At 39.2% G+C, this 20,261-nt stretch overlaps 1 protein-coding gene across 3 annotated transcripts in view; it reads left to right on the top strand.

The window, feature by feature from the left end:
• Nucleotides 1–20,261, top strand: part of LOC306856561 (paired box protein Pax-7) — a gene marked incomplete at both ends in the record, with an annotated part of 61,420 nt that overhangs the window by 14,326 nt on the left and 26,833 nt on the right. For 2 of the 3 annotated variants that reach the window (XM_079395919.1, XM_079395918.1), the window contains one exon: nucleotides 11,724–11,923. In XM_079395919.1, coding sequence (XP_079252045.1) covers nucleotides 11,724–11,923 — 200 coding nt within the window. The remainder of the gene's footprint in view (nucleotides 1–11,723; nucleotides 11,924–20,261) is intronic. The other variant, XM_079395917.1, reaches the window with a different exon arrangement.

The raw sequence follows: 20,261 nt of genomic DNA, 5'->3' as shown, positions 1-20,261 counted from the left end.
TCTTTCTTCTCTATCAGACAGTAAAGTTAAAGTGTTTGACTGGTGCCCATAAAGTACTAGTAATCATCCTGAAGAGATCCCAGTTGTGCAACGAGCACAAACAGCCCTCGTTCGGCTCCTCTCTGGCAGGTGTCAACATTAGCAACACAATTGGCTCTCGGAGCCTCACCGCAGCAAGACGGCTAACTTTAACTGTATGAGATGCCATGAAAAGAGGACCATGAAGAGGTTGTGGAGGGGAGGAGGGAGATTATGCTTTGAGGCAGCTATTAGTGGGGATGAAGCTCCTCTAAACAAACAGCAGAGAGAAAGAAACCCAAGAAAAGATCAATAATGTGTTAGTTTTCTAGGCTAAGCCATGATGGATCTCAAGTCCCCCTTTTTTCTTTTCTTTTGTATTATTATCTTTTCATTCTTCTTAGAGATGTTTTTCTTGATATTATAGGTATTGGCAATCCAGTTTGGGCACAAATCATAAGAGGCGTACTTTGTAATTTTTTTTTTCTTTGAATGTGCTCTGCGTGTTGCATGTGTATTTATGACACGTAGGGTGATTTTTTTTTTTTTTTTTCATAGTTTGAGCTCAGAAGCCTTCTTAGTCAACTTTGTTTCCTTAAAATATACACAAAGTCAATTGCTGACATACAGTAAGAAATCTATAAAGTTATTGTGAATAGAAACTCATACTGAAGATTCTGCAAGTAAAGGTTTCCACTTTTCCGCATTATCTCATTGCTGTCTAAGCTAAACAACTGAGATATTAAAGAGATCTCATATATTTTTAATTTCTATTGTGTGTTCACCCTACTCTAATGTTTTTTTCTGCAGCACAGGACATTTTGAAGACTTTGAGCTTGGACAAATTCTAAATAATCGGTGTTGGTCGGTGTCAAGACGGTGTCGGCAAGTCTTTCCTTTCATTTGACAGAGGTTTTACTCAAAGGCAGGAGGAGATATTGGTAAAGGAATGAGTTGACATCAGGGTTGCATTCTCATGTAAGTGCTTGTGTTGACAAGAAAAACAAGGTTTCCAAAAGTCATTTATCTATCTTTCTATCTGTGCTCGTCTGGTAGATCTTGACCGTGCCATTGGAAAGGACAAGAGTACTCAGTGCTCTATAGTAGTTCCCATGGGGCTTTGACTCAATGTGTTTCCTAGAGCGAAGGCAATTTTGCTTTAATTGGTTGTTTTAGACTCCTTTCTTGTCACACACTCAGGACAGCTCTCCGAAAACAAACAGAAAAGAAAAGTGTCTCTTGGTTCCTCCAGGGTTTTATGTGAAGCACTTCGTCCAAAGTGAGGATTTTGATTGAATTTTGATTGAAAAAATGCTTCTTGCTGGATATGAGGATATTATACACAGAGCTTTAAATATTCATTTCAACACAGGTGAAATAGGTGAACCCATTTAGTCTTTGTTTTCACACGATGAGAAAAACATTTTCTCTTTGTTTTGTCATTTAAAAAAAGATTAATGTTTCATTTGATGTGTCAGATTAACATTTAAAAAGTTCACCGCTTATTGGCATAGATAGACCGTATAATTTCACTCATTGCATCAAGTTTCAATGTGCTAAATTCTTTAAATTTTCTGCATTGTTGAAATCATTGAGAATCACCAGTGAAAATGTGGTCTATTTTACTCATACTGTATAAGGAGTAGAATTGGGATTTAAATAACTTGTAAATATGCATTGTGATTTTCAATGTCTGGCATTTCTCTGAATAGTACTGTTTTTGTAAATTGCCTTTTTTGTAGTGACTAAGATAGAACATCTAAACATCTTTTCACCCATCCTCCATCTGTCAACATCATATCATTTTTACTCTTATAAACAAAGCAGCATATTTAAAGATTGGCTTGTTTGGCTTTGTTTTGATTGGATCCGGTGTCTCCTAAGATCTGTGTGGTCTATTATATTTGTGGGCTATATATATTTAACCGCTGCTTAGGAAAACATTTGGCACGTTATGATTTGTTGACTGATAAATCAGAAGGGATTCACTTGAAATGCATGCCACGTTCAGTGACAGACATAACATTGGGGGGAAATGGTTATACTGTGTTAAAAGAGTTTCTGTTTTCTTCAAAACACAGGAAGAAAACACAGGATCATAATAGAGAAAAATGTCTAAAAAATGTCTAAATTACTTTCCCCCCCCCCCCTGCGTTTTTCCCGCCTGCCATAGATGTCAAAGTTTCTGACAGCTGGCACGGACACTGCCGGATTATTGTCATCCCCCGTTACACCAAGGCGTGTTAGAAAGTACAGCAAGCATTCTCACTAATTTTATTACAATGGAGAAAATGCCCCACATAATGTGCAACACTAATTAAGTTTAGAGCCGTGTGCCCAGTCAGAGAGCTGATGAATTAGAAGCATTCACACCATGCTCGACTGCTTTAAAATCACCATTAGCCCATGCTACTTACGGCCATAACATCGCCCATTTTATGCTTTTGACCTGCTTTGCAAATGGATTCTTCATTATTTTCGTGTATGCAACGTGTGGCCGCTCATTTTTAAGACTGTACTGAAAGACAATAAACACGTTCACTGAGTGTTGCAAATCAGAAATGTGTTTCGTCTTTCCAGCAAGTTATAAAATACGCAGGCGTTGACCGGTGAGCTTAGAGAGATGGTGGAAAGCGAGTAATTCCTGTAACTTCAAAGGAAAAAAGAAGCCAAGCCTTCCATTTTTAACTAATGGGTTTATTTAAGGCGTCCCCTGTCGGACCCTCCCCAGGGGAATGTACACTCTCATTTTGAAATACCCTTACAATATAGAGTGCTGATCTCTGACTTTACCATCAGCTGCAGTGACTGCGAGCTGAAACAGGAAATATTAAAGACCTCCTTATGTCCTGAAAAATGTCTTGTGGAATTTCATGTAGTATCCACTGAATCAAAGTACGCCTGTATAGCTAGGGATTGATTTTTATATATATACAAATAATTTTCAATCTTTGTTTCTGACTAATTAGATCTCTTCAGTATCTCAGTAGCATGTCCTAGACAGAAATGGGACAAAAATTAGACCTTTGCTGTTTGTTTCCAGCTTCTTAGATGGTTCTCCTATGAAAAAGATCCACATTTTCAATATGTACATTTCTCATTAAATTTTTCTAAACTCTGTACTTTTACAATATTTGTCTCATTTATATCCATTCTCATTTTTCCCCCTTTTTTTTGTAGAATTTCAGGAGAAATAGGAAGAGTTTTAGGGCTCTTCATTGGCATTGATAGATCCATGAAGAACCGTTAACACCCAAGGAACTTTTTCAATGCGTAAAAGCTTCTTTTCTAAAGAGCTTCTAAAAAGATTCTTCATGTTAATAAAAAATGGTTATTTTAAGAACTGTTGAAAATGGTTCTTCTATGACGCTTAGAAAACACCCAGTTTGGAACCTTTATTTTGAGATGAAATTCAACAGAGGTCTCCTGAGCTTTGAAAGAGCAAGCTATGGGTCATCCATGCCAGTTTTGTCCCTTCTGGTACTCTGATAAGCCACAAATAGCATCGTTTGGTAAGGATAAACCAACAGTTGGTTTAGAAATTAGCATTTCTTTTTTTTTCCAGAATACTGCCCAGAAAAGTATATGGCAATATCCCTTTCCAGACTGAACTCACACTGAGTTTTGTCTGTACTATAACCACTTTATGATGAAAGAATTATATGCCTTGACTCGGGAGCTGTCCTTCAGGCACATATCTCAATCCTTGAGTGCACTCCAACCTAAACTCCATCCTTTTACATTCTGGATAAAATAAACAAGCGTTTCTCAGAGCTCAGAGTTAGTATTTGATTTCCTGCATTGCTTTTTCTTTTCAAGCCTCCTGAAGGGGCTTCTGCACTATTGGCACTGACCCCTTGGGTTCCCTTTTTGCTTTGTGGTCCTTCTTAATTTCATTACTTTAGCTGTGACCTTAATTAGCAGGGAACCAACCCCAGGAAACGAAATCCCATTTTGGCCAAAAAGGAAGGTTGTCGAAAACTAAGCCCCACTCCCTCGAAACAGAGGTAGGTAGGGTGACCCTCAAGAAAACGGCTCAGGGAGGCATCCTCCATTTCTCATTTCTCTCACTCCCTATGGTGACAGGAATTCAGTACTTTGTGCATGTGTATCGAGTGATAAATGGCTTCCTCTTTTATTTATTTATTTTTTAACATTAACCACTAATAATGTGATATTTGCAATCATTTATTCTCCATTTTTAAGGCACTCAAAAAGTCTGAGACTTTTTACTTAAACTTACACAGTAATCAATTGCTAAATTTCAGAAATAATTACAAAGAATTGACAAGTGAGAACCCAAATCAAACACTGCAATAGTTTTTGTTTTATGTGTGACTTTGAAAAAGCATAAATTAACTTTTTTGACATTTTTAGAACAAAAAACAATTGTCACATAAAATTAAGAACAAATGTATGCTAAAAGTATTTTTTAGTCATTAATCAAATGTTATCAAAAGTTAATTAAAAATTACCGTTGGACTCCTCACTGAAACTGTTATGCTGAGATAATATGAGCTGCAGTGAAAAAAAAAATAGCAGTTTCTGTTTCGATCAGACTTTTAAACACCGCTGTATAATTGTATCAGTTTTAATGTATAAAATCCCGCCATTGAAGTCCTTCACGCTCTCATATTTCGGCACGTCTGTCCCCTGGCGCTGGGGCATAGGGAGTCAATATGTCAGCATTTATCGATACCCCACTGTGCTACGCGGGGTTGTCAGGGCCCTATTCAGGCTCTAATGGCCCCCTGAGGTGTAGCGTCTATGCAGGCTGAAAGCGCAAAGAGGCCCGGGGCCCAGCCTGTTGTTGGACGTTAGGCGTGTGTTCCTATGGCCGCCCTGCGCCTTCATGCACATGACAAGAGCTATAAAAGACCAACGCCTTAGCTGCTTCTTCTGCCCCTCTCTTAAACCGCTTTTTTCAACCTTTTCTGGAAAGAAAAAAGGTCTAATTGTTTGTTGTGGGAGCCAAAGATTATAGAACCTCCCCTCCTTTTGCTCTTTTTTTCCTTTCGTCTGTTTTCTTTGGGCTCGTCTTTCTCTCCGCCGCTCTCGTCATTTCTAAAGGATGTGATTTTTATCCCAAATGTTGTGAAAAGGGAAGCAAAAGAGGAACGATCCTGCGAGACTGCTTTTGACAATGGCAATGAGACATAAGAGACCATTCAACTAAAGGGAATCGTTGACTTCCATTAGTTACTTTGCATAAATATATACTTTTAGCTCTTATTTGTGACTGGATAAAAAAAGTGCTGAGCAATGGATTGCAGTCTGTTAGCATTTGGTTATGTGTGGTTTGGGTTATTTCGAAACAATAATTCAATATCAATTTTTTTTTAAGTTTTTGAGTAGTCAAATATTTGAAGCAAGCATGCAGGTGTTTATATGCTAGGTGAGGCTGACCCACATTATCTAGGACTGCCGGTCTGACTTGCACTGATTTCAATCAGACTAATGCATTTACATTACATTTTCCAAGACTTTATTGTTTTTGTCTGAAAGTGCATGTACACTCTTAAAAATAAAGGTGATTGACGATGCCATAGAAGAACCTTTTTGTCTAAATGGTTCCATAAAGAACCTTTAACATCTGAAGGTTTTTCAAATTATTAAATGGTAAGAAAGAGATGGTTCTTTAAAGAATCTTTGACTGGATTGTTCTCTGTGGAACCAAAAAAGTATTTTCTGTGGCATCGCTGTGAAGAACCTTTTAAGCACCTTTATTTTTAAGAGTGTAAATGCATTTAATGAGCATCACATCTCTCCAGTGTTGTCTGTAGGAAAGCAACTCATGGATATCTCTTTGATGTTTCGATTGTTTCTCCTACACAACGATGATGAGATATAATGGAGAATAAATGTAGACTTTTGCCAACATCTCCTGCTTCTCAGATGTTTCTCCTGAAGAAAGGTCTCTTATAATTGGCATTTTAGAAGAGATCTTAACATTTGCTCAAATTTTCTAAAATGCTCTCAATATGAAGATTTCTCATTCTCATCAGATCAAGGCCAAATGATCTGAGCTGCTTTCCACTTTCAATTTACAGCACTATACTTTTAATGTACGTAACTAGCATTGATTTTAGTAATATTTTAAAGGAAACTTTAGGTGTAACGAATTATAACTGAGCAACCTTCCTCCAGCTACTCTTTTTATTGTCAACATGCAATATTGCATCATAGTTATGTATATATAAGCATATGTAATTGGTAATTCTTTTAACATTTCATCAGATTGGCTTAACCCTGTGGGGGCAGGAACGGAAAAGTGCATTCAAGCTCCATCTTCAACAATGCAAATTTTTCTGTCATTTATTTGATCTTGCTGTAACCCCCCCCAAATTCTCCACCTCCCTCTCCCACCGTAGGCACAGTGGTATCAACGGTTCAATCCCTAAACAGACCTGAGGAAACACGCTGAGTTTTATATTCAGCCCGTGAGCCAAAGAGATAGCAAAGAGAGGCAGATGGATGTCAGAGATATCAAATCAGATCGCACGGCGAAAACTCGGCTCATTACGGGCTGTTCGGTATTATGATTCCCCTCTCCTCCTCCAAGAGTGACAAAAAGTATAATTACTCTAGTGACTCTCACAAAGGCATGTACAAAATAAACATGTAAACAAAAATTAAGCAGGGACGCTGTTATTTTTGTCCTGTGGTATTGTGGGGGTTTTTAGGAAGATGCCGAAGGAAAAAAAAAAAAAAAGAGGGAAAGATGTGTTGTCAGTTACACTCAACTGGTGTCATTTGCAGCTCCGAGGCTGGTCCTATTGAATGCCTGTAAAATAGCAAGCGTAAGACTTGATTGTAATTATGGTGGAACTAATATGCTTTTCAAAATGAGCCATTATGAGCTAATGCCGCACTGCAAAAAGCCCTGTCTGTTTTTGTCACTCTGTCTTGGGTAGTTTGCAAGGTACAGCTGATATTGAGGACATTGGTTACGGTATTAAAAAAAAGGCTGCATTGAATTTTGCCGTAATGTTGAGCTAATACTGATTCAAAGGCAATCTTAGCAGATGAGGTTGGAGACGTCTCTACCTCCTTCTCACTGTGTCATGGAGGCTTTTTATTATCCACCATCCCTGACTAATTCCTAGGATTCTGATGATGTCAAAAGCTGCACTTTGAATTCTGGCTCAATCGTGCTTTTCAATTGTCTTTTTTTCATAAGGATCTTTGACATCCTTTTAGGTTTGTTAATGATATATTGAAACTCTATTTTCAGACGAGCTGTGCAAATCACTTTTGATGCTGTTGGGTGATATAATTAAGACGATAAAGATAGATCAGTCGGACAAAGAGACAGTTTTTAGCTGGGATTTTAAGCAGGTATTCACCGATTCTTGTATGTGTTCTACAGACAAAATGCTACTGCGGTGTATAGCATGGTACAGTGATGGTATCAGTCCATGCTACAAAATGACTAAAGTACCGTGGTTTTTATTAGTGTCTCTCTCTCTTTAAGCAGACCAAAGATGTTTATATATATTTTTTTAGTTATAGTTTATATATATTTTATATATTTTTTTCTTAGTTAACATACTCAACATACTTTGACTAAAGCCCTTAGAGAAGTGAAGTGAAGTGACATTCAGCCAAGTATGGTGACCCATACTCGGAATTCGTGCTCTGCATTTAACCCATCCAACGTGCACACACACACAGCAGTGAACACACACACACCGTGAACACACACCCGGAGCAGAAGAAAAGAGACATCATAAATCACTGTGATGTTAGCATTAATGTTTATAGAAAATAAAAGTTCTTTATTGGCATTGATGGTTCCATTAAGAACCTTTAACATCAGTAGAACCTTTCAATTGGACTAAATGTTGTTTACGGTGTAAAAACATATTTTTATGAACTTTTCACCCAAAATTGTTCTTCAGTGGCATGCAAGCTGCTGAAAATGGGAAATGTTAATACACAAGGTCATTTCAGAACTGTCTTTAAGTCGCCTGTTAACCAGCTAGGAATTTTGTAATATGGTCACATTTCAAACACAAAAGTGGATATTTTGAAAATATAGATTTTTCCATAAAATGAAGGTCAGTGGGGTTTAATGTTGTTTGGAACTCAACGTTCCTTATATCTAAATATCTGTGGAAAGTCATACGAGTTTGGAGCATCATGAGGATGCGTGAATGATGACAGAATCTTCATTTTGTGGTGAACTATCCCTTTAAGCTTAACTGTTGCAGATAATGGGCCCTAAATGGATGAGATTTGGCTTTAGTGATTCATGTATCCAAGAAGCAGTGAACCTGCTCGTAACGGTTTATCTGCTTGTAGCCTTCTGCTTCATACGGGTTTGGTTTTTAAATGAAATACGATCTAAAATTTGTCAGAGCCTTCTGTACGTACCTGATTTTGTTGCAAGTGAAATACTCGGCACAAAGTCAACATTTCATTAAAGATCACGTTGGGCCCTGGAGGAAAAACATTCATGCTGTAGCACAGAATGAATGGAACATAATTAGGCTTTAATTGGCTGATAAGTGAGCAGAGCACTTTATCAATATCCCCAGAACCCTCAAATAGAATTACAGCTCGGTTATTGTGAGGCGGATTAGTCAGGATGTACCTTATTGTTTTAAAACAGGGAAGAGTTCTTGTGAATTGACCTCACATCTTCTTGAGCTTAACTGTGTTTAAAGTGCAAATTAACTGCTGCTTTTTTTTGGTCCCCCGATTACTGTGGTTAAATGTAGTGCTTTTTAAACAAGCAATGAGAGACAATGGACTAATTGCAATCATTTAGTTATAATAGCACAAGAGTTTGAAGTTTTGTATACTTTTAGCCTTTTAGTCAGCTACTCCATGCTCACATTAGCAGCTAACACTGTATGCTTGTAGCATATTACATGTCTGCCATGTCTAACCTATATACCATAACCTATCTGAACCCATTTGGGGCTTCTGTTTCCTTGATGCTAGCATCCCAATCAATGTATCTCTTTGGGACAGAGACGAGGTCTGTATCATGCCCCTCTCACTGCTCTATCTCTGCCAGCATCTGTTTCATTACCATAATCCTTTGCTGTCGTCAGGGGGCCTGTTGACCTTCAGTCTTGGGTTTGCAAGACAGCTGAGCTAGAGCTTGTGAAATGGCAACAACAACTTGAGTTTTGTTTCTGAGTTTGCCCACTGATTACGTGTGTTTTGTGAAATATTTCAATACAAAAGACGTGCGGTGGGATTTGATATGGTTACAGTACATTTGTAATTATAAGCGAAAAGGCTTTGATGCATCAAACGTGTGGATAGAAAAAAACAAAGAGACTTAAGGGCAGGATACGCTGACAGAATCTTGCCTCATGAATCATGTGGCGAAACTGTGCAATGAAACAAAAATCACAGCGGCACGTCTTTCCCTCCCCCTCAGGATGCCGAGGTGACTTTGGAAAGTGATCCGTAGACCACTGCACGAGTCTCAAGTGTTGTCATGGTGTGTTAGCAACAAATCGCTCTGGTGCATCCTCATGAAAACCAACAAAGGAATATCCAGGATATGTACATATTCAACTTTGTATATTCAAGATTTTGTTTGTGTGCTGGAGTGCCAAGCAGTGTTGTAAAAAAAAAATCTATCTTTATTAAAAGGGAGAAGATGTAGGAATTGATTTAATGAATGCGGACTCATGTCCTGCGGTCGCATGTAATCCATTGAGAATCATTGAGCCAGAGCGTGGGGAGACAAAAAGACATTCTGTGAAGACTGCTCGAGTGGTCTGTAATGATAGTCTCCATATAATCCGTTAATTCCTTGTTTAATTAAACTCCAGAGCTGGTCTGGAGACTGCAGCAGTTTGGTGCATCTTGAAGCGGTTGCATTGCGGAAGGGTTTTTTTCTTCTATTGTTGATGTAGTTGCACCAAATACTTGCACGTGCATCTAGAAGAATGCATGTGTGAATAAGACCCTAGATTGTTTTGTAATTTCCATGTACTTCCACATGCAACAAGAAGAATGCATTTGCTGATCTGCATGTATGCACTAACATATTTGCACTGCCAGAATTTGGTTCCACCAAATTTGATACACACCAAGAAGAATGTATGTATACTGTAAATACACAAGACTATAGCTTGTTTTGTCTTTTAAACATACAGTATGCATTTTCCTGGTTTTAAACAATATATAGGCATTTGTTCTTTGTCAGTTTCCATGCATTTCCACATGCAGCAAGAAGAATGCATGTGTTGAAACCCAACAGACTTGCTACTTATACATAATCTGCAATTTAGTTTCTTCTAATGCGCGCATGTATTTGGTGCATGAAAAATGACATGCAACAAAAAGAATGCACGTATGGATATGCAAGCATGCACAAACACACTTGCATGCCCGCAGTTTTTTTTTTTTTGACGGTAGTTGCATTACGCTGGGGAATTGTTTTTCCGCCATTGTCAGTTTCAAGTGCAACCAGTACTCACACATGCACCTAGAAGAATGCGTTTGCCGATACGCACGGACATACTCGCATGCCCACGCACATACTAATATACACACACTTGCACACTCCCACAGGCCTTTTTGTAACCTCTTTTGCTGGCAGCCTATCAGCCGTAGAAGAGGACTGGCAGATGGGGGTTTGAGAGAGACGATCAGGCTCTGGTCTGGCAGAAGAAAACGGAGATGCAGGAAAGCTCGTGTGAAGTGGTCCAGGGTGCAAGAACCTGCTGATCAGCAGTGGGCAGAGAGCGCACACGATGGCTCAAAGGAGATTTGTCTCCGCTGTGGCAGCTGTGGCGTTGCGGGGGAAGGAGCTCGGAGCCCTTCTTTCTGTCTTTCCCCGTGGATGATGCAAGACCAAAGGGCCTGGAGCAAGACTCAAGCTACGCTGCTTGTTAGCACTCATGCGTTTCAAGAAAGCAAATGTAAAAGTGTGATTTTTGTGACAGGACCTTTCACGAGCTTCCTGCTGCCATGAATAGATATACAGAGGTGGCTCACAAATAAAGTATGATGCAATTTTAGAATCAATTATCATGGTAATGTATTTCAGTAATATATCTTAACGCACTCCATATCTCTCCTTACAAACGCTACTCTTGGCTCGGTCGTAGTAGTGTTCGTCTTTGTACCGGGGAAATACTCCTCTGGCTAAAATGCAAACTGCCAACTGCGATCTGCACTTGTCTTTGACTGAGTGCCTGGAAAAAAGTAATGTAAAATATGTTGTAATATATTTCGAACACTAGCTTGAAACACAAAGCGAGGGATTCAATGGCCCAGAAGTCACATACATTCTTATTTCAAATACTTGCTCTTAGGAGCTAGCCCCAGGCCACTACAGAGAGAATAAGGCGGACGTGCTAGAGCAAGGTGTCTGGTGTAGATTACCCTAACCCTCACAGTTACGTCCCCCAGGCCTCTCCAGGGCTCAGTGGCAGGATTATGTGTCTGAAGACTTCTCACATATGAATAAGACCCAATAAAATGGTATCTAGGGCTCCATTGACACGTCGAGATAACGGAAGCATTAATATTGCCGTGATAGCTGGTCTCGGCTTTCAGGATCATTTTCCGTTGACAAATTCGTGGTGTGCCGCTGTACTGGCGACAGCTGAGATTTTCAATTGCTGTATATATTCAATTTTTTAAAATAACTTGGCATTTTGTAAAGCATCCGAGACTTGGTGCCGATGTTCAAAGCCTCTCAAAGACTTATTTCCAAACTGTGTACGCAGGTAACCGTACAGATGATGGCTCGGACGTGGAGTCGGAGCCAGACCTGCCCCTGAAAAGGAAACAGAGACGCAGCCGTACCACCTTCACAGCAGAGCAGCTGGAGGAGCTCGAGAAGGCCTTTGAGAGGACGCACTACCCTGACATCTACACTAGAGAGGAGCTTGCACAGAGGACCAAACTGACCGAGGCTCGCGTACAGGTGGGATACGCTCACTCGCACAGAAACTTGTATTTCCTCAGAATGGTTTCGCAATTGCATTTGACCTTGAATGTATCTGATTGGCCTTTAGAACTCCTGTTGGATTATCTAAGTATCTTTTCTTGTCATCTAGATGCCTCTGTTTATTGCTGGTGTTTGTTATATTTATTTATTCAGCGGAGACTAATTGTTTGACCTCCTCTCCCCTCTGGGAGTACATCACTCTTGGTCAGATGACAGTTGGAGCCTTGCCCTATTGCTTTCACCCCGAGTCTTCGGGACGCTTCCTGACAGTTTATGAACCCTGTAGTTTTATGTAACATTGCAAAGCAAATACAGTAGAATTATAGCAGCAGCTGCACTCTTAGCTAGTGGGAGACAAAAAGAGGGATGGGGAAAAAGAGAAGGGAAGAAAGAAGAACAGACTAAATGCATTCCTGATGGATTTCTCATCTCTTCCCTTGGCCTGCGATCGCTTCCCAGCACTTGAAAGCTGGCCGCTACTTGTAAATCCCTCTACATATCAGAAAGGATCCCTCTGGTTCTCTCTGGGGACTCTGTTCCCTGACAAAAACATTAATCAATCAAGCGCTTGTAAAAGACTCTGCAAGGTGGGGGTAGGGGGTCTAGGTTTCTCCAAACTCTCATCCTCACTTTGCCCTCCGTAGATCCCACTCCATACCTATGCTTAGGTTACTTACCGGAACATACTCTTCGGCAGTTTTAACATATGTCTTTGTCTGTCTCTGACCATTCAAAGAAGAAGATGTATGTGTCTAAATGGTTGCTTCCACACTCTTGGGAGAATTTTGAGAGATTTATGCGACGCTTGTTTTCTCGCAATATTTCACACATGATGTATTCAGGGGACCGATTTGCATTGATTGTAGGTTTAGGTCTGGTAAGCTCTGGTGTATGTAAAAACATTCATTATTACTTAAGCAGCGTCACAAAAGATAGAAGTGTCTTGGGGATTTTGAAAGGGAAAAAAAGGGAAAGCCCCGAGTTAAACAACTAGAACTCTACCATCTGTATTAGCTGTGATAATAATGAACATAAGATCAAGGGTGTGAAAAAACACCTTTAATTGGTCAATGACTTGTCAGACACAAGTGTATTCTGTTCCAGCAGGTTATGGCAAGTGATGAGCCACATTTGTAGGTAAATTATGCATTTCTTGGCCCGCAAGAATCCCCCGGGGGTGCTTGGCGAATTTAACTGATGTGAATGACAAGAGATAGGACCCAAAGAAAACCTTGAACAAGGCCGAATAACCAAAAGGACACATCTCCCCCCTCTTGCATAATAGGACTAAAGAGATATCATGTGAAAAGCTGAGGTATTTGAGTCATGGATATAATTTGTTAATGCAGTTTTTCTCATAATCTAATTCTGGAACACTTTGAAAATCTCCAAAGGTCAACCCAAACTGAATCTTCCAAAAAGGTCACCCTAAGAAAGTAACTCCGGTTAAGCACAGTAAATATCAGCCATGGGTCTTCAGTGTTGTTCTCTGCTTGTGGCTTTTCTCTGTAGAGTCTATTGTGAAAGTTCTTCCCCTCCCCAAAGCAGCCCCCCCCCCCCCTCAAAATGGGGATTTCATGTGTGGTTTTGCCATTGACTTTTTTTAACTGTTAAAGGAGTCAGCCTGGTATAACACTTACATAGATTTACTCATAAAAGTGCAGTTCATCGTAGCTCACTTTGACCTCCCATTGGACTGACATTAAAGGGTACTTGATAATGCGTTTATCTCACCCAAAAACACTAATTCAACGAGGTGTCCGGTGTTTGGCACAAAACCCAACAAGACATTCCAGGGCTCATACATGCCAATTTATGGCAGCTGCGTTGGCAGAGACTTTTTCGAGTGTTCTAATAAAATATGACATGCTTTTTCAGAGCAAGAATGCAGGTCTTCTTCATGCAGTTACCATTAGGGGTGTTTCACAGAAGTTCCCACTGGTTTGGCCTCGGGTATGTCGGCAGGTTTCTGTATAGATTCCTCCCAGGCCAGAACCAGACCAGACCTTTGGCCCGGTTGGTGACCTGCTCCACCACAGCTGTGCAGACTCCTCTGGCAGATGTCAGTTTAGTGGGGAGTGGAGAAGAGGGCATTGGGGTGAGACAGGGGCCAAAAGAGGGGCCTCTCCACCCCTGGATCATCAACTCCAGAGCGTGTTAGACAGCCCTCCTTCTGCAGTCTTGGGGCAACGATATGCATGGCAAGTAGAAAAGAGAGCAGGGTTGTGCACCATTCCGAATTAAACAGAGAATGCTTTTTAAATTCCAGAATTTGAACTGAGGTAGCAAACAGGATGTGGATGTCAAGTCAAATTCAACTGTAAGGAAGTAGAATTAACTAAAACTAGATTTTCTTTTTTTTTAACTGACAGATTAACTAAGAAAGATATATTTGTTTTTCAATTGTATTTAGTTTATATAGTTCTTTATATTTTATTAATCATCTCATCTTCCTCTTCCTGTAATTCTAATTGGACTTCCTGCAGGATGAGGCCACTTCAATTCAAATACACACTCATAAATCTGAAAGGAAGCAAGTCTTCAATTCCGAATTTTGCTTTTGAATTTTTTATTCTTAGTTGAGTTTTAGCTAACATTTTTGCTGATCTCCATCCTAACCATCCTCACCAAGACTTTAGCCCATCCAGTTTCGCAAGCCTTCCTCAGATCCACTGCAGTTCTGTCGGTCAAAACAGTTCCTACAATCCATATCTCTTTCAGTTTAGTTTGATGGTAGCACGGATGTTAAAGGGTTGTGACAGGGTTATGTAGCCTAGCAGAGGCTTTCTCCCTGTGGCTTCATAGTCCTGCTGCTTTACGTCCATGAGGTGAATGAGCACCACATAAATGCCATGTGAAATGCCATTAGTGAAATGAGAAATATTTGCAGGCTGTTCTAAGTGTTAGCTAGGTGAACAAGGGGAGAATTTTCAACCAGCACTAAAAACAATGTGGAGATTGGCAGAAAGGCTGGTGGCTGTTATAAATCATCCACGATGGAGTGAATTGCATTCTGTTCTTATTCATTCTGAAGTTTTTAAGAGGTTACAGTGGCTCCACTTCAGTTAGCAGTCATAAGAGAGCCGCGCCGTTGGCTCGTGTTCCTCTTTCTGACATAGATTCCCTTGCACAAGCAGTGCACATTTTGCATGCAGCTATTATAGTTAGCAGAGTCTAATAAGGTGTAAATATTTCTGTTTTATGAAGCATAGAAATCAATTTGGCAGGAAGTTAGCCTTTCTGTACCTGTGAGTTGTGCGTTTTAATGTTAACACTTTTATGCTAGCTACAAAGGGGAGGACGTGTAGGTCATGATATAGCAGAGGATATTTTGCATATAAAGTGCATAGAATGTATTTATCAAAAATAAATAGACTAATTAATTAGGAAAGACAGAATATTTGTCTATTAATGCAATTTGTAAAGATATTATGTTTTGATGTTGTCTCTTTATGCTTTCTCTGCAGTTTTTTTATAATACATATCCTAGTAAAAATGTAATATATTTAAAATACGGCTATTTCATACTAAATATAGCTAAATTTTACTGACATATCGCTCTAGACTCACTGATATAAAAATTATAATTTAATTTGGAGTACTACTTGTGCACAATGTACACTTCTTAATATTAAGCCTAGAATGTGTTTTAATGTCATCGTTGTCTTTAAATGCAAGATATTTAAGGAGTACCTAAAGTACACTTGCAATAATTCCACTTTAGCACAATCAAATATACTTCAATATATCTTTAGTTGGACTTCAGCACACAATTCCACACAATTAAAGTGCATTAAGTAGAAAAATAGTTGTTCCGATTGCAGGGTATTTTTATTAAGTACATAAATATGTATACTTATTTCAAATACATTTTAGTATATCTAGTTTTCACTAGGGTACTTTATACACCAGATATTTCTGTGGCAATAGTCCATATAATATTTCATCAATTCCTCGCACCCCGAGACCAGAAAAATGCTAGCAAAAAAATCCCATCCAGCCCAACAGGCAACTCTGTTTCTGAGAGTCTTAGTTTGTGCACCATAAAAGAATAAATAGGATTTATGAAGACTGTAGAGAGCAAAATTGTTGCAATGCATCAGTGAGAATGTTCTAACAGTTTCGCATTATTAGAATTTAAATGACTTTCTTTTAGCCGCTTTGTGTTTGTTGATTCTTATCTAAGTAATCCCAGTCTCCTTTTTGCAATTCGCGTTCCCAGTAATGTTAATTAGCATAGCGCCAGACGGGGAGAAAGAGAGTGAGAGAATTCAAGCGGGCTACAGAAGAAATAGAAAAAAACGATGGTTTGATGCAGTCAACACACTGCTTGTTAGACTGAAGTTGGTTAAATCGCATTTGTTGGTATAAAAACAGATGTCGCCCTTGTTTAATGTTTATTCCTTTGAAACACGAGGTGAACGGTCTGTAACCTTTTAAAAGCATCCCTTAATGACATTTTCCTTAAGAGAAACAGGTTTCAGTGGAGATGGTTGCTGTGTCCAACACTATCTTGGATTTACGGGCAACTGTTTGCAGTGACTTATTGAGTGCACATGGCGGTCTCACAAACAAGGGACTTGCGGTCCAAGAAACATCCTGTAAAAGACAGGAATAAGAAACATTGTGCGTGTGCACACAGGTTTATCGCGTTTCTCCGTGACAGGTGTGTGCTGTAAACACAAATCTCCAAAGATTTCTGGGCTGGACACAGGGACAGCGTTGAGCCCAGACATTGCGCCATCTTTGTGTGTATAGTCCGTAATGATTGAAACAAATGCACACATGATCTGACAAATAAACACAGTCTATCACGCACTTCACAACTGAAGGTGTGCCGAAGCTAATTATTGAAATTTGATTGATTAAAATGAGGTAGTGCGCTCAAAAATTATCATTTACTTGCCATTTCAAACCTGACTTACTTCTGCAGCACCAAAATAAGAGGCAATATTGGAACCTATTGACTTTCACTGACATTGGTGTTTAAAAGACAATTAATAACAGTAGTAATAGTTTTGGATGAGAATAACATTTTAACTGAATTGAACTGGATAATGACACTATTGTCTTCTGTAGAGCTGCTGTACATAATTTTTCATAATGTTTTTCATAATTGTTGAACTTTGCAGCGCTGACACTGTTATGGAACTGAACTGAAACAACATTTGGTTTAAAAGACAATAAATATTCAGTATTATCGATTTAACACTTGCATCAAATGAGAACAAAACTTGAACTAAATTGAGCTAAATAATGACACTTTTGTCTTATAGAGATGCTTTACAGCTGAAATTGAATGTTTTGTAGGTGATGAATTTTAACACTGTTATCTTCCTGATTATTAATGTGAAGATGCTATGAAAGTTTGTTTTATATAAAGCTCTATATACATAAATGTGCCATGAATTTCACTGAATGCAAAGTTTGAAAAGACACAGAAAAAGTTCAGAAAATACATTATTAAAATTATCTTCACTAAATGAGTGCCACGCTCGTTCAGAATGAGAGAGAATGAAATAAAGGAGAATAAAATGCATAACTTTCATTTTGGGGTGAGTTGTCTCTTTCAAAAAAGAAAAAGTGCAAATGTAATCAAATGCAGACCCCAACATTAACAAACTTAAAATGTATTTATCAAACAGTTTATCCTATATCAGCCCTATTGTTTCAGCATCCTCCCTAAGAACTGCTGTCAGTGGACAGTAAGGTCTTCCTCATGTGGTTTTATTGTGGGCTGGATGAAAACTGTCTCAGTGGAGGAATTAGGCTGGATTGCAGACAGCAAGAGAGGGAATCTGGGACTGTTCAAGGTGACTTTGTGATTGGGTTCCAAATCCAGCTCAGAGGGTATGACTGGAGCGACCCATAAAACACACACACACACACACATACATAATCTCAGCAAGGCACTATGATGACGCATCCCTCTGTGCTATAAAACAGAACTGTATTTATTTAGGCATATTGTGCTTAATGTTTAACTTAATAGAGTTAACTCGTGCACCTCTGTGACGCCACGTTGCTTTCAAAAGCAGCAAATTCACTTAGACAGATATGCTTCACAGGCTGCTGGTGTGATTAAGGCAGACGGGAGTCTTCGCCGAGCACATGGTAAAGCCACAAGATCTGCTGGCTGCGTCGTAAGTGCTCTGACCACAGGGATGTAGGCAGCTCTCTGAGAATAATGTATCCCAAATCTCTTTATGAATTGTCATAGCATTATGCATCTTACAGATTGTGTGGTAATGCATGTGCAGAGACTAGTTTGTGTGTGAGGATGAGAGATTGAACAAAAAGCCAGTATTTAAAGTGCTAATAGTTTGCTTTCTGTAGAAAAATCGTAAACGGGTGTAACTTTTGCTTACAGAAATTTCTTAAGGCATTCTAAGACATTACAGACAAAAAGACTGTTTTCACGCACTGGTTAATTTAGACATTTTAGGCTATTTTGCTTCTATAACATGTCTTCTTTCAGACAAGTGGAAAGAAAAGATCTAAAATACACTTTTAAGTGTTTATTTATTACACTTTTTTTCATTTGCAATACATATTTTTAAAATGCCATTTCTTTGAGTTTTTTTCTCCTGCGCTGAGCCAGAAACTTATATATATTTATATATTCAGCAGGATTTTACAGAGGTATTTGTTCAAATCTCATTCAATTTATATTACATTTTATTCCTAACAACATGTGGTAATAAAAAGAGATATCCAAAATTCTCAAACTTAAGCTATAATATGTCAACAAGTATTTTGACCCTGACTTTATCAAATGTTCAGTTTTCTGTTTTGGAAATGTATGCAAATTAGTGCATATTTAGTTAAAAAGCTTATACAAAACAATTGTATTAATGTACTATGATTAATAAACTGGGGAAACTTCAGTATGGTGATACTCACTTTTTTATCATGCCATAAATCAGAAAACACTGTCAACAGACAGAAAAAAAAATAATAATAATAAAAGTCATGACATTTTTAAGATTAAAATCAGGTAAATATTCTATGAACAAACCCTTTAGTAAAAATCCTAAGAACTTTGATAGGAATAAAACTGTAAAGTTTGGTGTATGAGTGCTGCCGAAGTGGAGAAAAAACTCATTTTGGGTGTTTTCTTTCCACTAGTCTAAAAGAAAACATGGTATAGAAACAAAATCTCAGAACTGACCATGCAGTGCATGAATAAAAACAAACACCGGTTTTGTCTGTAGTGTCTTGAATGAAATGCCAGCCAGTGCTCGCTGATTTCACAGAAGTAAGTATCTGCACTTTGCAGCAGAAGAAAGAAGGTAGAGGCCATCAGGCTGAAAGGATGAAGGGGTGGAGAGCAGGGTTGAGAGGTCAAAGGTCAGGAGGCACAGCAGAGCGGGACACTTTTTGGTTTGTGGGGGAAGGACATAGCGTTCTTCCGTTCTTCATAACCTGTTTGCATGATTCCCAGTAGGAGATCCGTTCGAATCCCAGCACATGCATTTCCCGAGCTCCTTCAGGACGCCAGGCCAGCCTTTATCTGTCTACGACACCAGGTTTAGGCTCAGGACGGGCAGAGGGGGCGAAGCGTCTCCTCCTAAACCCTTTGAGAGGATGATGGTCGGGTGGGGGTTTCACTTTCCGAGAGCGTAAGAAAGAGCGGTTCGAACCCGACACATGACAGATGGGCGAGAGTCATCTTTAGTCACATCAAACGCTGACGAGCCATTGAAGTCATCTGAATGAGATGCTAGCTGTTAGTGGCCTGACAGTTTTGCACATGGACAATATAAGCAACGCTTTATAAGAAAGAGCCAACGAGTGTGTGTGTGTGTGTGTGTGTGTTTTGTAGAGTGTGTCTACGGTGTCGTTGCATCAGAATAGAGTGTGTCCTTGTGTGTGTACCATGAAAGTGGAGCTCTTAAAGGCACGTTTAAAAAGGGACGCCCACTCTTTGTGGACACTTTCAGCCTGGTGTATTGAGAGGCCTTTGTCTCCACCTTTCATCTGAATGCACAATGGACCAGCCCGTTTTAAACACAACGGTAGATGAACTGCCCTGACAGTGTATTAAACTCGGATGAATTGCCAGTGCATGGCATAGATCAATGTCCTCCAACCTTTCACATACGCAGGGCTCCGGTCTTGTTCCTGTGAAATAGAGCGGGCTGCTTTCAGAGACACTAATTATATTCATGTTTTGATGGAAGAGAAGCCTCCATTTAAAATGGTCAAATTGCCCTTGTTTTAAGACAACTGTCTGAAGTCAGTCTGGTTTGAATGGGCGTTTATTTTGGTCCGCCTTAAACAAAAAATTATTTTAACACTGAAAAAAATGACA

Source organism: Barbus barbus, assembly GCF_936440315.1.
Source record: "Barbus barbus genome assembly, chromosome: 37".
NCBI classification, from domain to species: domain Eukaryota; kingdom Metazoa; phylum Chordata; class Actinopteri; order Cypriniformes; family Cyprinidae; genus Barbus; species Barbus barbus.
Note: the sequence above shows the minus strand (reverse complement) of the source record. Positions and strands in the feature narration are given on the sequence as shown.